This window comes from Phodopus roborovskii, unplaced genomic scaffold (genome assembly GCF_943737965.1).
Source record: "Phodopus roborovskii unplaced genomic scaffold, PHOROB, whole genome shotgun sequence".
In the NCBI taxonomy this organism is placed as follows: Eukaryota; Metazoa; Chordata; class Mammalia; order Rodentia; family Cricetidae; genus Phodopus; species Phodopus roborovskii.
Genome location: NW_026126517.1, coordinates 45,547,591 through 45,567,946, shown reverse-complemented (window position 1 = coordinate 45,567,946; position 20,356 = coordinate 45,547,591). Strand labels below are relative to the sequence as shown.

Below are 20,356 nucleotides of genomic sequence, written 5' to 3'. Positions count from 1 at the left end.
TTTACAACACAATCTTCCAAGCCCTAAGCATGTGACAAATTATCCATTCAGAGCTTACTGGTCAGGATATCAAGCAGAAGGAGCAAGATGACTATCCCCATTACTATTCTAAAGGTGGATGTGCAAGCAAGTACGTACTTGTGGAATACTGTAGCAACCATGTCATGGCACAAAAGTGCTCACATACCATTTACATACACAATAAATCAATACCCAAACAAAAACCTTAAGCCTCATGTCAGAGAGCTAAGAAATATGTTCAGTGGCATAGTTGATTATTATAGAAATGGAAAAGAACAGGTGATGTAAAGGGAAGATGAACATCTTTCTATATCCTAAGTGGATTACAGCATTAATTTATACATGGAAAGTATACTTCAAGATACAGATAGTTTTGTGTTTTTTGGGGGAGTGTGCTTTTCTTTGATATAAAACTAAGTATTACATCTGACTATTTCTGTATGTATTCTACTGCCATCTCCAGGAAGCCATGGGAAGGAAGATTTGTGACATATAAGTTTCTCATTCTCCTTAAAGGGCAGCTGTAGTCTGTGCTGCCCGAGTGAAAACTATTCTTGTTTCTTTTTTGCATAAACCCTTATGTGCTTTCCGAAATAGTTCATGGCCAGAGTCTTCTCTTCAGTACCATTAAGTGACTTCTATTCTTAACATATTACACCTTTAAGCAGCTTTTAAAAAACACCTATAATGCCAACATAAAATTTGGGTAACTAGATGTAAAACTATTAAACATTTTAGAATGCAGCACTTGGGATATTTGGCTAACTGGGAAAATGGTTCTGCACAGAACTGGTAAGTTTTACTTTGGTCCACATCAACCTCCTCACTCCTGTTCTCTCAAACTGGCTGCTGTTTTAAGTTCTCCTCTAACAAGCAGTTTTGTAGGATTTTAAGTATTTTTTATTTTTTTTCAAAGGGGGATCGCCTTTTTGAAACCATGCTTACCCTGTAGCCCAGGCTGTCCTGGAACTTACTATGTAGAGCAGCTGGCCTCAACTTCTGCCTCAGCCTCCCAACTACTCAGATTATTATTAAGCAGAGTTTTGTTGAAGAAGTAAGACTTATAACAACAACAACATAAAACTGAAGAATCAAGGAAAAATCAGAAGTGATATTCTTGAACACCAGGAGTTAGCCTTGCAAACGTAAAAACCTTGTCTGAACAAGCTGGCTCTTAGGGAGGAAATATTGCAAGGACACATTCTGGAACGACAGTGTTTTTCAAACTAGTGTGGATATTAACTTTCCTCTAAAATAATTCCTTACAAAGACCCCTAGCCTCACAACCCCTCAAGTTTTCTAACCTATTTACTGAGTTTCTGTGGTGTTAACATCTGAGAAAAAGAAAAATGGGGCATAATTCCAGGGGCATACATTACAGAAAACGAATTATACTATGTGTACTAAACTACCACATATAATGAACAACAGATGCAAGGGACAAGCACTCCTTGAAAAACTTTCAAGTTTTACTATTGACAGTCAGAGATACAAGACTTCTCTATTTAGATATTCTTTAGGGCTCAATTGTTTTGACATCTTGATGAATAATTTTCTTCTAGATAGTTATAGCTTGGCATTTATAAATTTCACTTTCTGAGTGAATGACAATGATTCTTACCAAGTTTTCTTGATCTAGAATTAAACTGGTATCCATAACTTTCCTGGGCTATTTTTACTTAGCAGATATTGACATCAACAATTTTTGAGTATATAAATGAAAAGGAAAAGACAAAGTAGCATGGGTTCACAGGGTGGAATGCGAAAGAAACGAAGCTGACTACAAAAAATGAGAGCACAAATAAGTAAGGAAATAAAACTTAAAAACAAAACAACAACAAAAACAGGGCTTGAAAGATGGATGGTTCAATAGTTAAGAGGACTGGCTGCTCTTCAGAGGATCCAGGTGGGTTTGATTCCCAGAAGCTATATGGTAGCTCACAAATAAATGTTTATATCTCTAGTTCCAAGGGACCTAATACTCTCTTTCGGCATCTGTGGTCACCAGGCACACACGTGGTGCACATACATACATACATACATACATACATACATACATACATACATGGAAAACACTCATGCACATAAAATAATAAAAGAAAAGAACACAATTTAAGAAGTTTTCTTGGGGGCTAGAGAGATGGCTCAGATATTAAGAGCACTAGCTGCTCTTCCAGAGGTCCTGAGTTCAATTCCCAGCAATCACATGGTGGATCACAACCACCTATAATGAGATCTGATGTCCTTTTTTTGGCCTGCAGGCAGAACAGTGTACATTTTAAACAAATAAATCTTAAAACAACAATGACAAAAAAAAAAAAAAAATTGAAGTTCTCTTGACCTGGTGAAATGGTTCCATGGCTCAGGTAACTCCCACCAAGCCCCATGACTTGAGCTCTATCCTAGGAACCCACATGGTAGAAGGAGAGAACCAATTTCCAAAAGGTGTCCTCTGACCTCCATGCACATATGCATGTGCGTGCATACCACACACACACACACTTCTCTCTCAATAAATAATAGTTTCAAAAAGATTCCCTTTAAGAAACAATAAAAGGGGGCTAGAGAGATGGCTCAGTGGTTAAGAGCATTGACTGCTCTTCCAGAGGACCCGAGTTTGATTCCCAGCACCCACATGGCAGCTCACAGCTCCAGTTCCAATGCACATGAAATAAAATAAATAAATTTTAAAAATTAAAAAAAAAGAAACAATAAAAGACAAGTCAGTACCTCTTAGCAATCAACTAAAACTAAAAGCTTCTCTTTATTTACCAGTATCTAGAATCACATGAAAGAGTGCTAAGTGTCCTAAAAGAACACCTCGGTCACAAAGGGGACAGTGGGAAACTGTAACAATCATTTGCTTCTTTTGCTGAGGAGACTTTATATCATGCCCCAAGAGGAGCCACAGGGGAAAAACAGCAGAGATCGGCACCCTAACAGCCCTGAAACTCTGGGACTCTTTTAAAACTTCTGTTCTAAAAGATATTGAGCAATGTCTCAGGGTAAAGAAAGTGCTCATAGGTGACAAGGAAATGCAAAGTCACCCATACACAGGTTATAAATGCTAGTCTGGTCAAATCAATGCATAATGTCTTTCCTAGGGTTCACATAAACTAGTTAAAGTGGTCACCAGCATTTATGATGATGGTATGTGTATCTTATTAAATCTGATTTCAACATCTTACTAAAAAGAACTTAACCCAGAGAAACTATAGGAGTGATCAACAAGTTAAAGTAAAATTTTATTAGAATGCTGTGTTCAGTATTTGAGATTATCACTCACACTGCCACATCACAACTTCTCAGATAACTTACTCTTCTGATCTTCTTCCGTTTTTTAGAGCGTGGTCTTGTCTCTATCCTCTGAACACTGCACCGCACAAGTAACAGCAGGTCTTGTAGGCTGAACAACTTGTAGACAAAATTTCCTTCTTGAGGAGCTATATACTCTGATGTATCTTCAACATAGTCTTGAAGTTCATATGGCAATCCTTTAAAAACATTACCATTTACAAATAGGATACTCATTTATGCACTGTAATCTGGGACACAAAAACTCAATAACTCTCTTTGTGACTGTCAATTGCCCACCTTGGATCATATTTACTTAAAGCATTGCAGCAGAGAGCTACAACCAGATTTTAAAAATTCTTTTACTTTTCATGAATACCTCCATGAACACTAGGCAAAGCATGCATCAGGGTGATAAGCATCAAGAAGAACTTAAAAGGTCCTGATAGTCTCAAGCCAGGCAGACTGAGGAGCATTGTCATACTCATTCTGTACTCTACTACAGAGGGTATAGAAGGTATGGATAGGTTAATGTTTATGATTCCCTCCATCAGCACAGTAGCCTTTCCATGTACTTACAAGGTAAACAGGTTATAGCACATATACAAATTGGGTAAATATACAAAGAGGACACAGTGGAAACAGAACAGACTGAAATGTCAGTGACTAGGTAAAAATTACAAAATGGGTTATAACACTATGCAAGAAGGGAGAAAAGCTAAGGAAAAGGAATAGATAAACTGGCAAGTTCTTGATATTCACTTACGTCCTTTAGGCTTCTGAAACGCAGAAGGCCAACTAGATTTTGGCCAGTTAGGGGCATCCGTAGTAGCAGAGGATTGCTCAGAAGCAGATGGATGTTTAGATTCTTCTGAATTAATTAAGGGCAACTCAGGCACTTTCCTGGAAACTGGCTTTAAAAGCTCATCCTGCATTTTTAGAATTTCTCCAACTGGATCAAATTTTTTATAGACTCTTTTAATAGGTTTCTTTAAAACACAAGACTCTTCAGAAACAGTAGTAGTGGTGGTCTGGTTTTCCACAGAAGCCTGTGCTGAAGAATTTGGACTTGAAGGTCTAGACACATCAGCTGTCTTTCCATCAGTATTACTTTTACTTTCTGTATCAATGATTAAACAGTCCTCATCTGTATCACTACCACAAGAAATCCCTTTCTCAGTTTCAGCTGTTTCTGATGCAGTAGCTGTTTTGTTGGCATTGTCTGAATTCCCCTGAGCACTCAGGCTTTCATCATTGGTACAAAGCATACCTACATTGCCTTCCTCAGAGATTCCATCAGATGTTTTGAGGACTTCATTGTCTTGTGTTAAAGATTTTGCAATGGCACTGGGAATCTCTTCACCACATGATTCAAGTCTCTGATCATCTTTATTTTTGCACTCTTCAGGACCACTTTCCACACCAGAGAAAAGCTGCTTCTCCTTCTGTAATTGTTTCATCAGAATCTGGCATAAGCTTCTAGAATCATCTATAATGTTTGGTGTAGCTGGTACCTCAGGAGTAGCTGGTACCACAGGTGCAGGTGCTACTTTGGGGGCTGTGTGAACATCTGTCAAGATGGATACAGAGGAGTCACTTTCTGAACTCGGTGACTTAGATGGACTAGTGGTGGTTACTCCAAAGGTTTCAAGTTCAGTGACATCATCATCAAAATCCATATCTAAATTTTCCAGAGTCTCAATTTTTCGGCACTCATTAGCTTCAGTGGATATCTTGGAAGAAAATATATTGGGAAATTATAAGGGGAAAGATCAGGGCATAGTTACCCAACTCTTAGGCCTTTATTCCTAAAATCATAGGTCATATTTTTTTAAAAGTAGAAAAGTGGGCTAGGGGAGATGGCTCAGTGAGTAAAAGGATTTCTGTTCAAGCACACAATCTGAGTCTGGATCTCCAGCACCCAAGTAAAAGCCAGACATGGTTGTTGATGGCAATTTTAGTGTTATAAGAGGGGACAGAAGTACAGCTAAAGGTCTCTGACCATATTTACTATCCTCAGGCCTTTTTGGTCCTGAATTTAAAATGGCCCCTTTCCTGTCCATTTCTCTCTTTCTTAATCTTAATGTATTCTGTTTTTCTTCATAATTATTTATCAGTACCTGCTACTTGTGCTGCTGCGTACTCAGTATGTGACATCTACTACAATGTAAGTGCTGAGAGAAGCCAGGCTGCAATCTTATTTACCCATCCTCAGCACACAGAACCGAATCTACACAGTAAAATATTTGTAGAATGGATTGTTTTCTACGAATAAAATGTTTCACTTTAATAATTACAGAAAATTATCTTTAAGCACATATCATTATAACTAATATTTACACCATGCTTGTCACTCTAATGGTTTATATGTTAGAAATTCAAACCACGAGTAAGTTAATGTCACACCCATTTATTCTCTGCTCAATTTTGAATTACATAGTACTATTAACTATCATTATCTTGTCTTCTTGTGTTCCAGAACCACACCAACCCTCACTTCTGTCTCAATGGGACTCTGTACCTGTTAACTAATCTCTTTCTAGCCTTCCTTACGGCCCTTCTTGGCTTCTGTGACTACTGCTCTGCTCTCCACTTCTATGAGCATAATTTTTAAATGTCATATTATAAAGTGAAATCACAGGGACTTCCTGTGACTGACTTATTTCATTTAACATTCTGATCATCAGGTCTGTTGCTAATGACAGTATTTTCCTCTCTTTAAAGGTTTACTAGTATCCCAATGTATTTATATACCTCATTTTCTTGATTTAGTTGCTCACTAATGAACACTGAAACTGATTTCATATCTGGGCTACTGTGCATAGTACTGTAATCAATATAGAGGCACAAGGGTCTAAGTGCTTTTAGCTTGGTGTTTTCTTTGAAATATATGTTTATTGGGCAGTTGCAGGAACACATGGCAGTCTTATTTTTAAGGAACGTCCCCACTGTTTTCTGTAGTGGTTGAGCTAATCTGCATTCTGATTAAGTGCTCCACACCCTCTTCAATATTTGTCTTTTTAACCTGTTACTTGTAAATTCTGACACAGGTCTCACAAGTACTGCCTCAGCTTCCCAAGTATTAGGGTTAGCAATATGAGTCAACATGGCTAGCACTTGTTATTTACCCTTTTTGTTATTTCCACTCTTAATAAGAGAAGATAATACTTCATTGTGGGTTTGTGTATATATGTGTGGGTGCTTGGCACTCAAAAGGTTGAGGCTAAATGTCTTCTTCCTCGGTCACTAACCACCTTATTTTTGAGATGGAGACTCTCACTGAACCTAAAGTTCACTGTTCAGCTAGGCTGGCTGGCCAAAAAGCTCTAAAGATCCACCTGTTCTCTCCATGGGCCTAGAGGCATGCTTCTTATGTGGGTGCTAGGGATCTGATCCTCATGTTTCTGTAGCAAGCCCTTTACAGATTGAGCCACCTTTTTGGTTCCTTATGGTTTTAATTGGCATTTCCATTACAATTAGTGATGGTGAACATTCTTTCATATATTTGACAACTGTTTATATATATTATGTTTCAGAAAATGTATACTCAGATCACTGTCCTGAATTTTAAACTTTATTTTAAGAAAGGGGGTTAGAGAGATGACTCAGTGGTTAAGAGCCCTTGCTGTTCTACCAGAGGGTCCATGATCAATTCCTAGTACCCACATCAGGTGGCTCATGATAGTCTGTAACTCGAGCTCTAGGGGATCTGATGCCTTTGGCCTCTGAGTGCACCTGAACTCACATTTACATATCAACAAGCAAGCACACAAACCTACATATGACTAAATATAAATCTTTAAAAAATTTTTAAATGATACATAAAAACTGGAGTATTAATCACAGATCATGTAATGTTTCCAAAATGTAGACTAAAGACTATTTTAACTACAAAGTTTAGAGACTTCAAATATAAGTTTATGCTCCAAAAGGATAAACAAGAAGATCCTAAGCAAGGGAGAAAAAGCATTACATACATCCATCTCAGAGGTGTACTCTTCAGGTTTGTCCATAAAGACTGCAGAAACTGGAACAGATGTGTTTTTTGATATAACATGTTTTAATGGAACTTCATGGAAGATCTGATTTCTTTCTCTCATTGTCATTTGCTTTCGGGGAAGTGGTGAATTAATATAAATTACTTTAACTGGTTTGGAACCTTAAAACAGAAATAGAAGCAAGTGGTGATTAGTATCTGGTAGTTTTATTTAAAAAAAAAAAAGAAAAGAGGATGTATGGCAGAAGGATCACTGAACAAGACAGGATAGGGCAGTGGTGCCATGCCTCCTGCATCTGCCCCTCTTGTACTACATGTCTTTAAGTCCCTTAGTACTAAAGGACAAGAGGACCCAGCTAGCAGGAGAAATGTGTTCTAACAATGATTAAAGGTTTCTGGGCTTTAAAGCTGTACTGTTAGTATCTTTAGTTCTTTGTTCTTTCAGGAACTTGCAATTTAGTTTTTTTTACAAGAGATCACATGTAACTCTTAATTTGTAGTTCTGTTTTGTCTTTATAAATGAAGATTCAGTCTTTCATTTATATCCTTACGTTTAATATTATTCTAGAGGATAAAATGGTCAAATATGAATCAAATAATACAGGAATTAATATGCAGAGGATAGCCTCTGTCAATATACTTTAATTCTGGTTCCCAATAACAGACAACAAAGTCCTGAGAATTTGTCTCCTGCAAACTGTCTAATAAAGTGATACATTTCTTCATCCCAATGACAAACAGAAGTTGCACATCTTCCATATATTTCTGGCCACCCTGAGTAAAAATTTCTTCTCTATGTCTTATTCCTTAACATAACTGCTGGTACCATAGGTCTCAGCAGTCAGTTCTACCATAACTTTAGAGAAAGAAAAGTTCTACTGAGTTTAAATATCAGATTCTCATTTTCCTTAAACAAAGATGAAGATCTGTGTATGGCACACAGCCATCTATGTCTGTACAGCTGAAATGAGGTAATTCCAGCCCTTCTGGAGTACATTATCTGGCATACCAAATCACAAACCTTCCACAGCTATCATCTGCACACACACTGGGATTTCCCATTGCTCCTTATAGCTTGGTCCATGGTTATTGAGCAAGGTGAATAATGCTTGGCTAGTCAGAGCTATCTGCGGATGGTATCTTGAAACAAGCTTCTCTGCATTCGGGTCTTTACTAATATCCTGAAAAACAATTGTATCTTGTATTATGACTTATGCTTCATAAATAAACAGAATAATGCACACCTTATTATCTAGGTCACTCACAACATTTTCACCACAAAGTAATGAGGAGGAGAGAACATCACGGAAAGGATGTTACAACAACCAGGCCACACATCTTTTGTGTAGTACAATTATTAGGATTATTTTAAGTTTTTATAAAAGCCACTTGTGACTTACATAGTGCATAGCTTCAGCTTTCTGCTGTGGAGTCTCAACGGAAGACATATCATCTTTTGAAAGCTGCAACTTCACAGGCATTGAGGGAAATGCTGTTTTCACAAACTTTGCACTGCCCTAAATAAGTGGAAAATGAATGTTATTGTGAAAGCCTTAATGTATTTTTCTTACAATAAAGGAAACTTAACTGACTTCAAATGTCAATCTTAGGACCAACTTAAGTCAAGACAGTCATGGTTTTTCTTGACAACCATGAACAATGATTTTGTTATTGCTATTGATCCTAAAAGGTCCAGAGGTATCTCCTGAAATCCTCCTGCCACTTCTGGAGTTTCACTTTTTTTTAATGAAGCATAAATCACAACACAGAAGAATGGTGCTAAAATACGCTTTCCATATACTTATTGTTCAAATATTAGTGAATAATTTTTTAATGGAGTTCCTGTTTTGAGAAGTATTAAGGAAAGTATTAGGTAAAGAAAAACAAAGTAAAGAAACAAAATTAGTAGCAGTATTTTAAAAACATAAGGTATTGCACTTGCATCATGTATCCCAAAAGTTTAAACAGGTGTCTACATGAGACATAAATGATGTTTCTAGCCAAAGCTCCCAGTAGTCCTTCACAGAATAAACCTCACCAAAACAAGAAGAGTCTTTTCTAACTTCAGTCCCATCTCTATTTTGAACGGAAAGAATCCCATTAGGCTGGTGACTTCATGGAGAGTATAAAATTCTGGGTACTTTTTCACTTGTTCAATGCAAGCTCTTAGAGTTTGCTGTGAAAAAAAGAAAATAAGAACTACTCATTTGTATTATACTTCCCTAACAAATGTGCTTTGGTTGCATATGACAATAAATTTATTAATTGCAAAGCTAGATCCACTTCATTCATCCTCTCTTCCAATAACCCATTCTATGTATTTCCTTTTTGATTTACTCTCTTAGCTTTCATAACAAATTTTAACCTAATTTCCTAAAATAGTGATATTTAATAATACTAAAATTAGTGATCTTATTAAAATTAAATAGAGAAGACTTAGGTATTTCCTCTATCTTAGGAAACTGACAAAAGAAATGAAGCCACATGAAAATTTCTGGCACAATTACAGTAAAAGCAACAACTGAAGCTGGGGCTGGCAGCACATGCACGTCTATAATCCCAGTACTTAGAAAATAGACACAGGAGGGCCAACAGTTCAAGCCCAGCCTGGGCTACATGACAACCTGCTAAGTATTTATGTCTTCTCCAATTTCAAAAATATTAATGGCTTACCAGGAAATGTAGTTGGGAAGGAAATCCATAGCTTTACCCAAGGAAAGCATATATTTGTGATAACATGTCAGTAACTCAGAGGAACAGAGCCATCACTGGAGAAGTTTTGACAATTTTAAAAGCACACACATGTGCTAGCTTCTAAGATATTTTGTCATATTTTGTTAGTGAATGATACCTAAACCTTTTAGAATATATTTTATTTTTCAGGCAGGCTCTCACTGTGTAGTTCTGGCTGGACAGGAACTCATTAGATTAGGTAGATCAGGCTGGCCTGGAACTCAGAGAGCTACCTGCTTGTTGGGATTAAAGGCACGTACCATCACAACCAGCTTTGATGCATTTTAGATCACAGAAGCTCTTTCTATCTATATACCCCTCCTTCTACATAGTTATAAAATGCTTCAAGTTACAAACATAACTAGTGCAAGTACATCTTTATTCTGTGTGTGTGTGTGCGTGTGTGTGTGTGTGAAGGAGGGCAGAGAGAGGCACAGGGCAGAAAAATCGGAGGAGTCAGCTCTTTCCTTCTACCTTGTGGGTTGGTCTCTATGATGGAAATCAGGTAGTCAGGCTTGGTGCAAGTGCATTTAGTGGCCAAGCCACATCTTGTAGTTCCATATCCTGTTTCTTTTCCTAGTACACACAACCCTGCTATGTTTAATACTTTCTTCTTCCATCTGCACACCTTAATGCTAATTAGGATGTCACTCATAACCACTGCAGGTGTGGGCTGGAACAAAGAAGCTGCTTTAAAATTCTCAGTGAGCTATACCCTTATAGGTATAGCTTCTTTCCTCCCTGTCTGTAGTTCTAGCAAGCACACAGCTCTCATGTTTCTGTTCAGGCATGGGCATTGTAAGAATTCAACAAACAAAAGGAACTAATATGTAAGCACCAAGTGGCAAAGTCCATCCTAGTTAGTTACCAGCAAATCTTAGTGAAACTGCACAGGATGTTACAGTGCTTGCAACTGCATTTACTCAGCTCAACTCTCGTTCAAGAAAAAAAAAAAGAAAGAAAACCCCCTGGAGCATTTACATGACACCACAGTGCATTAAGTTATCTTAAGTATGACAGTGCATCTTCACCTGTGGGTCAACTTTCAGTTCCTGGTCCCTGCTACGAAGCAAAGAATGAAAAGACTAATGGAAACTTTCAGAACAAGGAATTCCTAAGTTCTAAACAGTGAATAATTTCAAGTAGCACATTAAAGCCCTGTAGCTCAGTGTTACCCACCCAGCTCTGTCCAAACAAATCATTTCCTTGGCAGGAACCAAGCTGTCATGATTTCTACTATTTCACACACTTAGTAGTACACTGGCCTCTGTAACAAAAACTACTAAAGATGGCAGTTCCCTAAGCTTCATCTTCATACACTTTAGAGATACTACTCTTATTTACTGCTTAGCAGTTTATGTAAATATGATCTTTTACCTCTGTGAAGAGACGGGCCTCATCAGAGAGCATATTATAATCCTGTGCACATTTCTTTGCAGAATTCTGCAAAAACTTTAGGAATTCATTAACTTCTTCATTCACATGTTTTTTCATATCCTTAAAAAAAAAGTACACATCTTTAAATAAAGGTTCACTAACTATATTCACTCCTCAATTGTTGCCCTAATAATTTGAACTACAAAGACTAAAACATCAAATCCAGAGTAGAAACCACAAAGAAAACAATTTTAAAATCACCAAATAATGATGAACTTATTAAGAAGAAGAAGAAGAAAAAAAAACCTCTAGGAAAGAAGGCTGAAGAAATGGCTCAGTGATTATCCAGAGGTCCTGAGTTCAATACCCAGCAACCACATGGTAGCTCACAACCATCTGTAATGGGATCTGATTCCCTTTTCTGGTCTACATGAAGACAGGTCACTCATATACTTTTTTAAAAGCTCTAGGAAATAGTTTATTGGAACCTTGTGGGTTTAACATTGCCTAAGGCATGGGTTCAACCCCATGCATGTACAGGTGTATACACACACACACACACACACACACACCAAAAACATTAAAACCTCCACAGAAGTACTTGAGAGGTAGAGGCAGGCAGAACTGTGAGTTCAAGGCCAGACTGGTCTACAAAGCAAATTCTAGGTCAGTCAGGACTATTATACTTAAAAACCTAGTCTTGAAAAGAAACAAAAACAAAAAAACAAACAAAAAACTCCATAGAAATAGAAAAACAAATGACCAAAATATGATATATATGTAGGAAATTCTGTTTTCTGTTTTTTAAAAAGATAAACATGTAAGACAGAAAACTGTTCAACTGGGAATTATAGAACTACAAATGCTTATTGCTGGGTGTGGTGGCACACTCCTACAACCTTAGCACTCTGGAGGTGGTGCAGGATTAGTTGTTCAGTTGACTATCAATGATTGCAGACAACTTGAGATATTAAGAAAAAAATAGAAACCAATGGTTATAAGTACATGGAAGATGTTTGTTTTCATTGATATTCAATATATTTATTTAGGTAAAACAAGAAATCACCCATTTCCTCATATGCAACAAAGGCAAAAAAAGAGAGCAATGTGTAATGTTGGTGAAGGTACCTTCAAAACATCTTGTAGTGGTATAAACAAATAATTTAAACCCTTCGAAGAACAATTTATCCATCCCTAACTACAAACCAAAACTTTAAAAACTTATGCAGCATTTGATCTTAAAATTTTATTTTTTTAAAAAAACCTTCATTTAAAGAATCTATCTCAAAGAAACAATCACAGGGACAAACAAATCATCTTGCTAGGATGTAAGGTGAACTGGAGTAAGGCCTCTCCACAGCAGAGCAAGTGCCAGACTACACACAATAAAATCAACAGGAGGGTTAAGGTGTCAACACTTCAACTAAAGTCCTTACTTTCCCATTTCTGTAAATATGACTGTTCTAATAGTAAGAGAAATAAATAAATTAACAATGACAAAGACAAATGAAAGGAAATGTAAAGTAGAATTATTTCCTGATTCTTGGTATTTTTACTGAACTGGATAAATAGAATACATACCAAATACTGCAAGAATTCATTTGTATTTGTCCCAACAGCTTTGGAACTTGATGGGATCTTTGCATATTTAGCCAACAAATCCACATAAGCCCTCTGCTCTCTCTGTGAGAACCGAGAGAAACGAGGATAAGGAACTCTTGGTTTTGGAAGGAGAATCATCCCAACTTTTTCCTTTGCTTGAGTTGCTGAACTAACTGCAGGCTCATTTTCTACAGAACTTGCTGAGACATTCAAATTTTCTCCTATACGTCTGGAAAAAAAAAATACAATTTACAAATATGTGCTTTTCACATGAAGATTACTATCATGGAACTTATGATTTCCAATCAAAAGGGAGAATAATATGGCATGATTAACAGTAACTTCTGGATTATTATCTAACTCTGCCACCTGCATTTTGATGTTCAGTCATTTAGTTTAGATTAAGTATTCTGCATGAAAAGATCTCATTGCAGGCTTACCTTCAGCCACCTGATAGAGAGAGGCACACTTCAACTAGCTATTCTATTTGGAACTTTCCCCTTTTATTAAAAGGGGAAATCATTCTTGTGGCTTATACTAACATTTACTTATTGCAGAGCTATTTGGTTTTTAATGCTTATTTTCTTTAGTAAGGTGCATCAGTTAATATGGTGAACAAAGGATATTAAGCACAGAATAAAACAGGGTCACACACTTGGAAGTTAATTAATTCACTGAGACTCTAAATTTTCTGGTTATCTCAGAACTTAAAAATAAAATTCCAATAACTGTTTTTACATTTTATAGAAGCAACAGTGATTTTAGAAAGACTGGACAATCTGTCATGTATATGGCTAAACCCACAGAAAATTCTCTATGCTTTTTACAGATGTGAAAGAAAATTATAGTGTATCTATAAGGAGATGTGCTCAAAAAGAAGGCAAGGAGTAGTAGCAGCCAGAGAGCATATTAGACTTGTTTATAAAATGACACCCCCAATTAAAAAAGTCACCTTACCATTTCTAGCTTACACAACTATAGATTATTATCTTATTCAGAAATTGTTTCTATCTTTGCTATCCAGTTGTTTTAGTCTACAATTTCAGTAAAAGAATAGAAATATACCAAAAAACTCCACTTCCTTGGTCTTCACAACTCTGATTTCTACCATGGTCATTAATTCTTTAACTTGGCTCCAAATTAAACAATGATAATTCATAGATGAAAGGAAACTAATGAAAAAGATGGATGTCTACTGACTCATTCACTAATATTCATTGATACTTACAATTGCTGGTATGTTATGTGCAAGAGCTTTAACTAGCAGATTACAGTATAATCTTTGATTGCCAGGATCTTAAACTAATGGTTTGACAAATTAATGAAAGAAAATCACATCCATATAAACAAAGAAAACTATATCCATATATATATACATATATACATACACATTTATACATATATATGCAAATATATATGCATGATCATAATGATATTAGGTTTCCAAAATATATTTACCAAATAGCTGGCTGAGAAGAATGTTGTGGAGACCATGTATAAAAAAGTGAGAGAGGGAAGGAAACAATGGTCACAGTCATAGCAGTATTACTTTCCTTATGGCATTCATTTCTTTAAGCCAGTAGTAGTATCTAACTCATCACCAGAGGGAAAGGTTGGCTATAATCTGGAGGAATACTGTATGCTCAGAACACATGACACTGTTTCATACAACTTGTAAAGGTCCTTCTTCTCTAATGTAAAAAGCAATTCTGATTTGCTATTACTTTGAAATCACATCTTATTTTTTCTATGATTATTGCTCAGTATGTTTTATTTTCCTTCTCTTGTTCAGTCTTGTTCATTTTAGGATTTGGTGCTGAGAATTGAATCAGTGACCTCTTATAGATTGTACACATGTCATAGCCACTGGACCATCTTCCCAATCACTGCATCTTCTGTTGTAGTGATGTCTATGTAGGTATTGTTCTCCTTTCATTCCACATTATTTAGGACATCACGCTATTTTTAAAAGTTATGTTTCTGGTAACTAGCTATTAGTCTGTTGTTTGGGCTAATGAAAGATATACATTAGTTCTAAAAAATAGTTGCTATAAAAAAGTTGAAGTTTTGGACCTTATTGATAAGATTGGGAATTACTAATTTATAATACTATAATAAATATGTTATAAATTCCAAAGTCTGAAAACAGTATTTTAGAAGAGGGTAAGAAGCTTCCTCCCTCAAATAAAGCAAAATTACTTCAAAATAATTTCAGAGATAAACTATGAATGAAAAATTCAGCAAATACCTAATTAGTTAACAGGAAGAGAATTTTGGAAATTATAATTGGGATGTTTAGGCTGCTCCAGAAATACAGGCAAGAGAATACATACTTAGCTCAAAGTTTCTCTGATAACTATATAAAAATAAGCTCATTTTGGGTTAACAAAATGAATATTAACTGCTGATCTTGGTAGAAATGTATTACAGCAAATTGATTTCTCACTAGAATATGTCTTGAGAGCTATTCAAACCTAACGGTATTGTGTCCGCAACTCTTGACAATCCTGCTTCACAGCTGTCTCTCTGAATATGAGAACATGTCTGTCCTCCTGGCACAAACTGGCAAATTTAATTAAGCTGCTGCAGCAACAAGATGCTGACTCAGATATGCCCAAGCAGGAATGTCAAGACATTCTAGCCATTTAAATTGGCTACATACAGCACAGAATGAAACGGCAGCACATCAAGATCATTTTCAAGTGCAGCAATGTCAAAATCTTCATCAGGTGCAGCCACAAGTACCCAATAGCACTACCTACACACTATACCACTCCATTTTATTTCAGTTGATTATTTCAAGTTTCCGCCTTCATGTTGTCAACTACCATTTTTCCTTTTTACTTCAAGTTGCTATGAAATAAAGGAATGTTCCAAATTGTTAGTTTGCTAGACTCTAAGTTGATTAGTTTGGCAGTTTCTTTAAAAACTACATTTGGAAGCGATGCTTCTGGGCTACACTTCAAAGTCTACTTGGATCTTGGAGTTTAGTTTTCTTTTACATTAATCAGGTTACAGTGACTATTTCTTCTCATCTTTATTTGGAACGATTCAGTATCTTGTTAGCTTAAAACTCAATTATAAAGATCTAACTAAAATACAAAATTTTAAATAATGGCAGGTATTTATTTCTACATAAACAGCTCTTCCATACTGACTTTCTACTTTACTCAAGCATCTACTGTTGCACTACTCGGGTAACCCTTTCATCTTACAAATGTGTACCTAGTAAAGCAGTCTAGTGAATGGTTTTTATACTGCCCTTTGCTGATGTGATGAGCCTAGATAAAAAAAAAAAAAGTCACAGTCCTGAAATCAACAAAATTAAAGGTATTTATTTCCAACATACTAGAGGACACAAAAATTACTGTATTATGGCTAATAATGAAAAATGTTATTTTTTCCAATAAGCAAAGTTCTAAATAACTGAACCCCAAATCAGTTCCTTGCTATAACAACAAAAATCTAGCAACATATATCAATACTTTGTGCTTCTCTTTTACATTGAAATGTAAATTATACTAATAAACTATGCTGTATTTTAAAAAATCTAAAAGACAGGAAAGCATATTCTAAGAAAAAGATTTTAGGAATTTTTTTTTAAGGCTAATTGCCAAAAAAAAAAATCCTCTCCTTTATATAACTCATACTTAAGAAATACTGAGCAAAACTATACTTGCAAAGAACCATTAAGAAAGAAGCAGTGGTAGAATGAAGACCAACATTAAAGCCAGGCATGGTGGCTACACCTGCAATCCTAGAACTCAAGAGGCAGATGCAGAAAGATGAGGTCAGAAGGGTTTAAGGAGTGAGCTTGGGCTATCCAGAGAGGGAAAGAGAAAGAGAAAGAGAGAGAGAGAGAGAAGAGAGAGGGAGGAAGTTAAAAAAATGTATCTGAAATGATTTTATGCATCTGTTTTAAAAAATCAGAATTATCTACAAGAAAATGGATGCAATTAGAAATTATTCTGCAAAATGAGCCAGACTTAAAAAAAAAAAAAAAAAAAAAACCCGATGGCCTTACATTTAAAACTTCATTTGTATTGAACTTAATTGGATCATGGAGGAGAGGAAGAGATTTTTACATGAGGTGGGAAATCCAAAGAATAACAGATTGTGTGCAGTAAGAAAGCTCAGATTCAATTTCTCGTACTCACACAGTAGTTCACAATTGTCTGTAACTCCAGTTCCAGGGGACCTGGTATTCTCTCCTGGCATCCATTGGCACTGTGCATACATGGTACACAGACAAGGCAAAACACCCACACACATAAAAAAACTTAAAATTCAAGAGCCTTGGAGGACCTTAGAAATACTAACATGTCAATTTATATTTATGGGTCCAGTGATTTTGTAACTTATCCTGACACCATAATGTATACAAATTGAAATATTAAATGGGAAAAAACTGAAAAAAAAAAAGAACATTTTAAAGGAAGGAGCACAAATGTTAGCAGTTTACTTTGAAAGGCCTCCAAACAAAGTGTAATGACACAGACTAGGGTTAAAGGCAGATGAACAGACAAGTGAATTTAATAAAATGTTCACAGAATCCGAGAATTGAGCATATTGGTAGTTTCTGCTAAAGTTCTAATTCTGCAGTATGTTCTTTTAAAAAAATCTCTACAACAGTGTTCTTCCATAAGTTCTGTGGTTTTTGAGTGTTACTACTTACCTTGTCCAGATTTACTTAGCCTTGCTCAACTACTAAGAGAGGATTTGAACAAGGTAACTGCCAAGATGCTGTCTAGTACCCAGATTTTCATTCTCTGTTCCTCTGAGACTCTGAACACTGCTCAACATACTGAGAAGCCATCTACATCATGACTTAGCTCTGCTAGCAGGAGCAATTAACTTTTCTCACAGTGTGACAGGTGTGACTTGGTGTAGACCCTGGCGGAGTGACATTGTGGTCTGTGGCTCCAAAGAAGGTGCTGATGTGAGTTACTGGAATTTGTTTTGAAAGCAACCACTGTTAATGTACTTGTGTGGGTACTTTCCTAGATTATGGGACACTGGGACACTGCTCTCAGGCATCACACAGTCCAGTCTATCTGTCCTAAACTGAGCACTTGTGTACTGAGATCTTCCTGAGCCTCAGTCGGCTACTCGAATTTCAAATTAGTCTGTCAGAGATCCTTGTGTCATTCACATATTTAACTAATTGACATTAAGGAGACTGACTGGTGTCAATCCTTTTTCAAGATTTTTTTTTACACATTCTGGGCTGTAGGAATTTTTTCTTCAGGAAAATAAAGTCAATGGTTGTATACGTAATTGCTTCTGCATTTTCTCTAGGAGTAATTATATTTAATCATGACTGGGTGTTGTGCTCATTGTTAGGTATGATGCAGTCACTCAGGTTTGTATCAGGTGGCAGAGTCTTTGCTAGATGTTAGGCTGAGTTATTATTTGTATTATTTGTATTATTTATGGGTCACGATGAGTGTTTTAAGTAGCTAACTGGTGGCTTACTAGATTACTGCCTTTTTTGTGGAGCCATTGTTAGAGGTTTTTGTTGTGTATCCATCTAGCAGTTTTGCTGAATTAGTATAGAACAATTTTGCTGAATCATCTTTTAGAAATTTTGTTAAACCACCTTTGGGCAATTTTTTTTCCCCCAGATTCACCACCTGGAATTTCTGCTGAGCTATCACAGAGCACTTTTCTCAAGTCACCCTTTGGGTTTTACTGAGCCACAATTTAGCATTTTGCTGAGCTGTCTTATGTAGAGTACCTATAGCTCTGATAAAACACCATGACCAAAAGCAACTTGAGGAGGAAAGGGTTTATTTCAAACTTACAGTTTCATATAACAGTTCATCACTGAGGCAAATCAAAACAGAAACTCAAAGAGAGCAGGAACCTGGAAGCAGAAGCTGATGCAGAGGCCATGGAGGACTGATGCTTCCTGGCTTGCTCCTGCTCCTTATGATATGTTCAGCCTACCTTCTTATAGCACCTGGGACCACAATCCTAGGGGTAGCATATCCCACAGTTGATTCTCCCACATCAATCAAGAAAATACACCACAGACTGCCCACAGGCCAATCTGGTGGGGGCATTTTCTCAATTGAGGTCTCCTCTTCCAAAATAACTCTAACCTGTATCAAAATGATATTTAACTTGCCAGTACACTGACTTACTTGGACTTTGCTTGGCCACCCACTTGGCGTTTTTGCTGACACATTGTTTGGTGGTTTTGCTGGGTCACCACTAAACATTTCTGCTGAATCCTTAGGCATTTGTGTGGAGTCACTTGAGAATGTTCTGGTATATCATTTCTGGGCACTTTGCTAAGTCAGCACTTCCCTGACTCTGGCTGCTTCCCATGAAATTTTGCAGGCAATAACCTGGGATGTCAAGTTAGTTCAAGACTTTGGTAATTCTCTGGTTTGAACATATCACCAGACCAACCCCAGACTATTTCTCCTTTGACCTTAGGAGCATTTCAGATAAAAGGTAAAGAATGTTGATAAAATTTGGTTTAAATAATCAAAGGTACTCAATGATTGTAAAGTTTTATAAAATTAGTCATCTCCAGGAAATGATAAAAATTGAATAACAGTAACAGGTTAAAAACAAAATCCATAGATGCATACATATATGAATCTTAACTTTCTACAGCTTATACTACCAAAGAGATTAATCAAGACTTATTTTAATGCTTTAAATAGTATATCTCAAAATAAATGCACATATATGCTTTAACTAAGAATCTATCATCTGGATACATGTTCAATAAGGCATACTATCATAACCCCCATTACAGAAAAAAAGAGAGTATTTTGATGTGTGTAATATAACACACACACACATTTATTATAAACTAAGTCAAGTCCATAGTAGCATCCTTGATTCTCAGTGGTTTGGATCCAACAGACTAGGTTAAGAGTACAACATCAGTACTTCTAAAATGTTTAAAAGTACATGTAATGGTCAGGCACTGTGAGAAGTATGAAGATGGCAAAAGAATCTGAAAACTACTACAAAAACCAAAAGACTGGGAAGAAAACTGAGGGAAAGAGTTCCACAGTTAAAAGCTCACTGATAATGCCAGAGGAAGTTTGAGAAAGAAACTTTTCTTGTTTTTTTTTTTTTTTTTTTTTTTTTACTTTTCTTGTTTTTAATTCACCTGCTTATTTGCCTTTTCATTGAGAAGTCTTATCTATCTACGCTTAAAATAATTATTGCTATGGAAGGATCATCACTGTTGTGTTAATGTTTTCTATATGCCTTACATATTTTTTATCCCTCACTTCATGTTACCACATACATACCTCTAAAGTAGTGTAAGTCAAATGAAAGAAGAGGTACAGAAAGGTATGGGGG

General features: G+C 36.3%; 1 protein-coding gene across 3 annotated transcripts in view; it reads right to left on the bottom strand.

Moving 5' to 3' along the window:
• The window catches only part of Ice2 (interactor of little elongation complex ELL subunit 2), a 36,678-nt gene that overhangs the window by 13,018 nt on the left and 3,304 nt on the right, over positions 1 to 20,356 (bottom strand). For 2 of the 3 annotated variants that reach the window (XM_051197868.1, XM_051197869.1), the window contains exons 4-11: positions 13,004 to 13,253; positions 11,423 to 11,542; positions 9,351 to 9,488; positions 8,713 to 8,829; positions 8,334 to 8,493; positions 7,293 to 7,474; positions 4,082 to 5,048; positions 3,340 to 3,515 (exon numbers count right to left, since the gene is read on the bottom strand). In XM_051197868.1, coding sequence (XP_051053825.1) covers positions 3,340 to 3,515; positions 4,082 to 5,048; positions 7,293 to 7,474; positions 8,334 to 8,493; positions 8,713 to 8,829; positions 9,351 to 9,488; positions 11,423 to 11,542; positions 13,004 to 13,253 — 2,110 coding nt within the window. Of the gene's footprint in view, positions 1 to 3,339; positions 3,516 to 4,081; positions 5,049 to 7,292; positions 7,475 to 8,333; positions 8,494 to 8,712; positions 8,830 to 9,350; positions 9,489 to 11,422; positions 11,543 to 13,003; positions 13,254 to 14,482; positions 14,526 to 20,356 lie in introns of those variants that run through there. The other variant, XM_051197870.1, reaches the window with a different exon arrangement.